Genomic DNA, 9,253 nt, shown 5'->3' with positions numbered 1-9,253 from the left:
AATGTTTTCACTTCATTTATTCCTTTGAAACAAGTCACTTAATACAGGATTTAGATATTCAAAGTCATACACCTCATAAATAAAATCAATGCATCTTAATGACAATGGCAAAATCACATAAGAGTTGTAGAAAATGAAGTCAGACATCTTCCAAGTAGCAGCAGTGCATTACTTCAAAAAATGCTGGCAAATAGGCAAAACATTTTTAAAACAAGAAAACACTGTCCATCTTAAGAAAAAATATTTTCTTATGCTGTTTTGCCCATCCCTATTTTTTCAAGTCATATTCTAAAGCTCCAATTTGACAGTCTTGTGGTTTTATTTTTGCATCAGGAACCTGTCTCTACTGAATTAATACAGAAACTATAGGAATATTGTTGTTCTCTCAAGCTATTCATACTCATTCTGTAATTAGGCTGAATTTAAATTTTTTTCAAGGAAAAATACTACACTGCTAAGTACATATTTCCTGTAAACAGCTGGAGTCCTGAATGGCACCAATGTGACTGGAAAACTGACAAAAATTAGGTCCCCTGGTCCTTTAAGTAACTTACGGGCTAATTACATAGCCTATACCAGTTTATAAAGTAGACTCGTAATCACAGTAGAAATTCTGAGCCTAAGATTATCCTTTCTGTTTACCCACAACTTAATCAAATTATATCTTCACTATTCCTAAACTCCTGTATGTTGGTTAGTACTTTTAAAAACATAAGTATAAAAGGGCATCATGGCAAAATGCTTATAATTCATGGTTTCATACTTTAATGACAAGCTTTTTCACCTATGGCCATGCTACATTCTATGATAAGAAATGGGGAAGAAGGGTTGAGTTGACACAAAGGCATTGCTTTAAAAATGTTTGGAAAAGCGTAATTCATGACTAGGAATGCATCCATTTGACAATCTCTTCTTTCTCAGTGGTACTTTGTCCTCTTGGCCCTTTTCTCCCTTCACTCTACCATGAGGGGGTTACCAACCTCCTTTAAATGTATGTGAATCAAGACCTAAATCAGCACCCTACAATTCAACATCAATAATAATTTTAAGTCAAATATTCAAAGCACTGTAAGCAAAATGCTAGCTAATTTTGAGAAAAATAAACACTCTCCCACACCAGGGACATTTCATATTCTTTTTATGTTGAATGACATGTGCTGAAATACTGTTAACACTTCATAACAAAACAGCTTTAGTTAATAAACTAGCTTATTCAAATTGAGTGTTTCACTTTGGACTTAAAATGATGCCACTTGTATACGACACTTTTAAGGCCTCTGACTCAAAAATCAGTTTCCTTAAAATAAGTCTGGTTGGAAACAAACAAGTTTTAAGGATCAAATCTTTTAGAAATTATCAGTCATCTTTGCACTACAAGGACAATTTTGAATACTGCATTGTACAATGAATACAAGATATTCACATTATAATAATAACATTTTTAATGCTAGAGCACAGACCATGCTCCTAATAGTTACTGAAATTGAGTTCTACTGTTACCAAAACACCAGAATGTTGTGCCATTAGATACACTCTATACTGATGGCAATCTTTGATTAAGAAGAGCTGATGGATAGTAGCTCAAGAACTGTACTTTAATGTCCTTAATTAGATCCCTAGAGGGCCAACATGTAAACTTTTATTCCATATTTTTTTAAAGTGCTGCAAACAAATTAAATGTGTCTCAACACATGAAAGAACGTAATTCTTAGTATGTTTAGGAAGGTCACCTGATCTGTCAAAAAAAAAAAAAATCGCTCTGTTGCTTAATCTTGCATACTTCCCATTCCATTTTTTTCCAAAAAGATGTAAGAAAACTATGTTTAGCTTAGGGCAACTTGCAACACCCACGTTTTAATCCCTACACAAAAGGAATAAACTGGAGAAGCAAGTTAGGCATAGGCATTTAGGGACACAAATTAGATAGATAACATAATGTTAGTTAATTCCTGATTATTATTTTGCTGGGACTTCATGGAATAATCAAGTGGCATGACTACATTAGTTGTTAAAAACAGGGTCAAACTGACCAGCAGTCAAGCTTCAAGAGTACTACCTGACTATGCTAATTTCATGGGAAACAATGAAGAAATCAACCACAAACCATTAGCAAAAGATGTAACACACTAATGTCTTCGCTTGGCTAACACATCACAAAATTTCCAGGTATATTCAATTTTAGCTTCTGAAATCACTTTACTCAGGAGTGAATCTTCATAGCACTACACCTGACCTTTAATCCAAAGAAGAGTAAAAGAAAGGAAGAACGGGGGCGGGGGGGGGGGGGGGGGGGGGGGCGGTGGGAAAGTGAGGTCTTTATTCACTTTGCCACTGATATAAACTGTCCTCATTTTAATAAAAAAAAAAAAAAATCCTCTATGGCAGGCAAAAACTGAATGAATAGGAAGAAGGATTTCACTCTGCTCTAGTACAAAACTTAAAGACATTTAATCCTCCTGAAAGTTATAAGTCCACAGATTTTCAAAATTCCCAAGATGAGAATTTACTCCCTTTAATAACTGATTTCAAGAGTTTAATAAGCACAGTAAAAAATGAAAACACAAACAACAACAAAAAACCCCTGTAAATTCTGTGAGGCTTTAAAGCTTGAGTTTAGAATGAGCAAAGGTTTAGGTTTTTAATCCTCAATAACTAAATCAGATGGTCCACAAATAAAGCTTCATCTTGAATTTTCCATGATCAGAACACTAAAGTACTAGTGCTAAATTTCAGCAGATTAAAGTTATTTTTGAAAGGAATTTGACAGAGTATCTGTGTCCAACCGGTAAATGGACAACCTACGTAACAGATAAAATAGAATGAAATAAGATCCCCTGAATAAATACTTGACACTTAATATGTAAACAAAGCACTTACAATGAAGGGGTTTAATTTTCCTTTCCATTTGTTAAATTTACCCACTGTAGAAAATATATACTGAATTTTAAAGTGACAGAAACTTATGTTGGAACATATCAAAACATATGACAGAAACATATCAAAACATGCCTGGCACAGTATAAATTACTCAATAAATATTTGCTGCATGAATAAACTTCTACATCTAAAGCTGCAGTAAGCAAATGTCAACTTTGTCTCCTGAAGTAGCAAAGAAAGGAAGGTAAGCTTTCTGAGTAACGATGCATAAAGCTCAATTTGATAATTGTTATCTAGTGGTATATTCTTAATTTACAGTTTTAAATTTAATATTTTCTGGGAGAAATAAAAAAGATACAAAACCAAAACCATCCAGACCAGATGAGAGTCAGGTGTGGAGAGATTTTCAATCCTATTAATTTGAACATATTATGATTGCCAAACATTAAGTATCATAAGTTCATCAGTGCTATTTTTAAGGCTCAGTAAAATAGAAAACTAAACACTTTTAAGTTATACTGACCATAACAGCTTATATTGTCTAAAATAACTATGCACACAAAAGGTACTCAAGAAATGTCATCTGACAATTTCAAACATACTTTGTGAATTGTCCCTTAAAAGTACTTTTCTCCTATATTGTTCAAATGTTCCTTAATTTTATATGGCCACCTTCACCAAGTGAAAGTGCTAAAAGTAAATGTTAATTTTAAAACATTTGCTAGGAAGATATGCTGAAAAAGATCCAAGTGCTTTAAAGTATACCACTGATATTTCTAAGTGAGATACTTAATAAAAAATGAGACCAAAATAACAAAACTTCACAACATTAAGCCTCTTCACATTATGTGAGATAATACATAACAAATTATAATTTAGCATCCCTGATCAGAATAATTAAGAGGTAGAAAACTTTATCTGGAAGATCTTGTAGTGAAGCTAAGTTTTAGAGGGTGTGCCTTGCGGATTAGTCCACGAAGCAAATGGCTACACATCTAGTATTAGGAAGAAGCAGAATTCTGAGAAAGCTGCATAAGGCAAGGATTTACAATTTTTCCTATTTTGGAAGTGAAACAAATTCATTCAACAGTATTACTCCAATTACTTTAAAACTTCAAAAATCAAAGTAAAAGATTGCAGATAAGCAAAGTGCTAATTTGCAGCAATGTGAAATTATTTAAACTAACTTTAGTGGAGGGATAAGGCTAGCACAAAAGCAAACGCTGTTTAGGTGTGCAAAAAATCTTACAAAAACCAACCCAAAGCAGAGCATTATTACTTGAAAAAATTTTTGGAGGAAGTGCTCTTAACAAAAAGCTGAGAAAATTAAATCCCCCCAGACAAATCTTTATGCAAATGAAGAAAAAACTGAGGACTCAAATTTCAAGGAATTTCCAATTTAAAAAAATACCCTGCTTAACTTTAAAATGTTATCCAATGTGACAAAGACCAGTACATGAATTGCATTAAAACACGAGGCCAACGGTCTTTTAAAGCTTCAGGAAGCTGCTCAGGCACCTTTCCCCTCATACATTCTACTTTTTATACACTAGAGATCTTAAACAGGGCACAATCAGTTCCTGTCCTGTGATAACATTCTCAAGGATGAGACTCATCCCTGTAAAAATTGCTTGTGATGTACTTATCAGTGGTTAAGCACACATTTATAAAGTTTACCAAATTGCAATATAAAATCAGTTTGGACAATTCTGAGTATCTTCATTTGATGAATCAATTCATAATTTAGAAACTTAACTCAGAGTTTTTAAAAAGACTCAGTTACTGGAGACACTGTGGTAAATGTCCAGTGGACTCACAGGAGGCCTTCCACATTACCCAAAATGTGATGCTTTCTTCTACAAGTTAAAGCTGCTGGGTGCTAGTTTATAATACTCAATCTCAATCTTCAGGTTAGTGTCAGTAGGTGGCAAGGATCACCTATTCTGTCACTCCAGCAGAAAGAGGCATGTATGTACAGTTTACCACTGTAGACCCACATCTGTAAACTTGCACACTAATTTTAATCTTAACAAGGAATTTCAGTGTCTTAGTGGTTTTAAGTCAAAAGGATGGTTCAAGCATTGTGTCCTTTGTTCTTTAGGGTTACGACAGCTTATTGGAAAACCCAGAGCCTTCTGGATCTGTGAGGTAGTAGACTTCAACCCTCATTCATGCATAGATCACACTTCTCCAAAGTTGGTATGGCCTGTCTCCTTGGCATGTTCCCTTGCTTCTGCTTGTCCAGTTAATCCTTTCTGACATACCATGCATCTCAGTGTGAAGCGGTTGACATCAGTAAACTGTCTCCTTCTTCTAGCTTCATCTGCTAATTCCAGTGCTTGTACAAGAACAATATCATCATTAGAGGAGAAAATGGTCAGAGGAGGTGTATCTGGATCAGGGAAGTTACGTTGAAGTGGATCATAGTGGATGCCATCATAAATAAGCAGAACTCTTTTGGTATATCCTGCATCTTCCCCAAAACGATCAATTCTTACTGTCTGTGTATCCACTACACATATTTCACATTGGTAAAACTTGGACAAAATCGATATCTCTATTGCTCCTCCCCAAGTGTCATCCCTTTTGATCCAGTCACAGTACTCTTGATTTGTTTTTCCCAGTATTGCCTCACTATAGAAGTCCGGATCGCTTGCTACAATTTGTGCTATGAGGTGTCTCATCTCAGGGGCACAAGCTGGATTCAAGACTCCTCCTTCGACGACATAGTACACACTGGTAAAGAGGCAAGAATTGTCTGCTGGGACCACGGTTCTGGTAAGCACAGGCAAAGTTTCCCTGACGTAACTAGAAGCACCACGTTTAGTAAATGCAGGTGAACTTTTGGGCCTGGTTTGGTCTTCTTCAACGATCAGCATATCACCTGTTAAAAATAAAACAAATCCCGATCTGCAGAGAAATTATAGAAGAAACCGAGTGTTCACTGGCCAAGTCTGTAAATTACAAACTGAAGGAGTTAAAGCATAAACTGGGGTTACTAAAGAGAATACAGCTTTGCAAATAAGTTACCAGTAACAATCTTTATTCACTGAATTTTCATAAAGATGAAAAAAGAACAAAGAACAAAAACACTTCAGGTTGCATCCCAATTTAGTGAAGGGGTCTGGAGTAAACAACTTTAAGCTTACCTAAAAAGATACATTTCAAAAACAAAATTTCCTTTCCTTATACAGTATTTTACAGAAGGTGCTCACTACAGAGTAGGCCGCTAGGGGGGGTCTCCTTCTCCGGGAACTTATCTACTCTATTGAGTGTTTACAGCGTCCTTGATGCAGCAACTGAAAGCTTTTAATTATAAACACTGATGTTCAAGTTTTGATATGGCACAAAAATAACTGCTACTGGTTAGAAATTGAAAGGGCTTTCAGTGGGTGTTTAAAAGCTGACTCGAAAATGAGTATGCCTGTCAAACGAAGTATCTATGAAGGGGATTGCAAAAATGAACCAAGAAAAAGAAATCCTGCATCCTTGAGATCTCATCGATGATACAGGGAAAAAGAGACATAAGGACAGAAAAAACAGGTCCTACTTCTTCATATTTTTGTGGACGCCGACGGAAAACAAAATGGGATAGTTTCAAAGCCGACCAGAAAGCGGACTGGCGAAGGGGGACTTCAAGGCTTTGGGTTCCCTTTCAACCCTGTGTCAAGACAAGGAGTTGCCAGACACTTGCCCCGGCCCCCGTCAGAGTTCTCTGTTCTTTGATCTATCCTCGCCCCCGGCCTCAAAGTCCCCCGCCGACCCACAGCCACCTTGCCTTGACTGGTGTTCTGTTCCCTCTCACGCCCCTCTCCGTCCTCCCGGGACTTTCCCTGGCCCCAGCCCTGATTCCTTACCAGATTGGATGGGCAAGTCTTCCAGAATGGTATCCCCATTGCTGAGATCCAGGCACTCGGGAGGGTATCCGACGAGGATTCGCTGACCGCCGGGGGCGATCCCGGTGATGGCGGCAATTTGGCTCTGGAGTTCCCGCACCCGGGTCCGGCTGGACAGCCCCTGCAAAACATGGGTGCCGTCCTTGGCCTTGCAGCGGAGCCGCCACATCGTGTCGGTCCGGCTGCCCACAGGCCAGACACCCGCGGCACCAGCTTTGGTCCCGGCAGCCGGTTGAGAGATGCCGCCGGGGTAACCAGGCGCCGGGTGGACTCCAAAATGGCGACCTTTAGCGGGGCCAAACATCGCGAGAAGTTGCGGGTGGTTACAGTTCTCGCGACGCTTCGGCGCGGCTTCTGCCTTAGTACCTTAGCAAGCGCGAACTCTTTTAAAGTGACAATTGATTTTTCCCCCACCTTCAGAACGAAGATGTAAACCTCCGTATTCCTAAAGGACAACGGGTCTTGCTACTTGTAGAGTGAGTGAGGTGCCCTCCGCGTCGGTAGCATATATGCTTAAGAAAAGAGGGCGGGGGAAGGAGTTCCTTAATGAAGCTCTGGAGCTTGGAATGTGACCTTGCACTTAGTGAGGTCGGAAATTATTAAATGGTGCTTCCACGCTACACCCAGACTACATTAGGAGAAACAGAATCATAGTTCACAACGCAAACGAATGCCAGGAATGGTCAGTGAGTCAAAGGACCAGTCAAAAACAATTATACTTGTGACTAGACTCGTGGCTGCATTAAACATTGACTCGTTGAGGTTCCAGGGGCCAAAGGACTGGCCTTTCTGCCTCCCTGGGACTGCTTGAAAACGTCTATTTGCCACATCAGAAAGCACAGAATGAGGTCAGCATCTGGGCCCAGGGCAGCTGCCTCATTCAGGTGGTGGCAGTGTAAGGAGGAGTCATGTAGTGCGTGTCATCAGATTCCAGTTCAGTTCCTGGGCATGCAAATATGAAGACTTCATTCCTGCCTTCATTGTAACAAGTATTCATTGCAGTTGGGAGACAGGGTGGGGTGTGAGACACATAGCCACTGAATTTCAAAGCAACGTGATAATGCTAGATTATGTGTACCTTTTCAACCGTGTGTGCCTAGAACCCAGGACTGTGAATCGCAAATAAAAAATGTTCAACAAATACTTGCTGAAAGAATAAAGACAGAGTTGTATAGACATAGAGAGGGCAACTAGAGCACTCTGGGAGTTGTAAAAAGCCTCAAAGAGGAGATAACTGTTTGAACTTTTGGAAGAAAGAGTTTAATTCCCAGGCGAAGGAGGAATAAAGACATCCCTGAATTTATATGTCTCTTTTCCAAGAAATCCGTACTCATTGTTCTTTATCCAGCCGGTATCCAGACAGTAAGTCCCACTTGTCTAGAGTGGGTTTATCAAGCATCAAACGGGCCCGCTGGGGCAACTATGAAAGTGTAGTTCACTTGGTCCAAACTCACCTCCACTGTAAAAGACTTTGCTTCTGAATAAATGATATGTAATGTGTCTATCTTTTCACATCTTTCATGACTCAATATTTTTCTGCTGGTGCAATTTTCCTCCTTGGTTCTTCAAGACACTACAACAGATGATACAGCCTGAGTTGGGGGGTAGGTAGGAGGGAAGGTAGGAGCGGTTAGAAGTCCACTGGGGTGGCCGGGCGCGGTGGCTCACACCTGTAATCCCAGCACGTTGGGAGGCCGAGGCGGGTGAGTCACCCGAGGTCAGAAGTTCGGGACCAGCCTCATCAATATGGAGAAACCCTGTCTCTACTGAAAATACAAAATTAGCTGGGTGTAGTGGCGCATGCCTGTAATCCTAGATACTCGGAGGCTGGAGAATCGCTTGAACCCGGGAGGCAAAGGTTGCGGTGAGCCAAGATCGTGCCATTTCTCTCCAGCCTGGGCAACAAGAGCAAAACTCCATCTCAAAAAAAAAAAAAAAAAAAAAAAAAAAATCCACTGGGGTGTATGGGTGGGTCCAAGGAAGCTTCTGGTTCAACGATGAGAGTGGTTGAGTTTCTTAGGTTACAGCGTCTGACCTGTGGAGCGGGGTATGTATACATCCTAAGGCATAATTAGCTCAAGTGTTGTGGTAGTTAATTCTAGCAAAAACATCTTTAAAGCTTACTTTCCCATTTATGGATCTAATGAGGTTCTGTTGGGATTCAGGAATGAGAGCGTTAATCTTTGCAGCATTTTCTCGTCACTCAAAGGGCACACCCCCTCTCAAGGCGCCTACTGAATAGTCCACTCTCGCGAGAGTCAGAAAAGAGCCAGGCTTTTTATTAACCCCGCCCCCAGCCCTATTAGTTACCAAGCAACAATGCCACCAGGCTCCGCGGCGCTGGGAAACTCGAGTGCTTGTGATCTCTTTGGTTCCCACTTACACCAGCCTTCCCCAGCCCGCGTAGGCGATTACGACCCGGCCCCGCCCCCTGGGCCCTGCAGGCGCCCGATTGGTGGATGATTCTCTCCAGGTGAGGA

At 40.0% G+C, this 9,253-nt stretch overlaps 1 protein-coding gene across 1 annotated transcript; it reads right to left on the bottom strand.

Moving 5' to 3' along the window:
* YOD1 (YOD1 deubiquitinase) lies at positions 1-7,077 on the bottom strand. The gene is made up of 2 exons (XM_010365650.2): positions 6,735-7,077; positions 1-5,761 (listed from the first exon to the last, which is right to left on the bottom strand). The coding sequence occupies exons 1-2, from the start codon at positions 7,075-7,077 to the stop codon at positions 5,058-5,060; spliced, it is 1,047 nt and encodes a 348-aa protein (XP_010363952.1). The 3' UTR covers positions 1-5,057.
* Between the last annotated feature and the right edge of the window lie 2,176 nt (positions 7,078-9,253).

The sequence above is a fragment of the Rhinopithecus roxellana genome, chromosome 8, assembly GCF_007565055.1.
Source record: "Rhinopithecus roxellana isolate Shanxi Qingling chromosome 8, ASM756505v1, whole genome shotgun sequence".
In the NCBI taxonomy this organism is placed as follows: domain Eukaryota; kingdom Metazoa; phylum Chordata; class Mammalia; order Primates; family Cercopithecidae; genus Rhinopithecus; species Rhinopithecus roxellana.
Note: the sequence above shows the minus strand (reverse complement) of the source record. Positions and strands in the feature narration are given on the sequence as shown.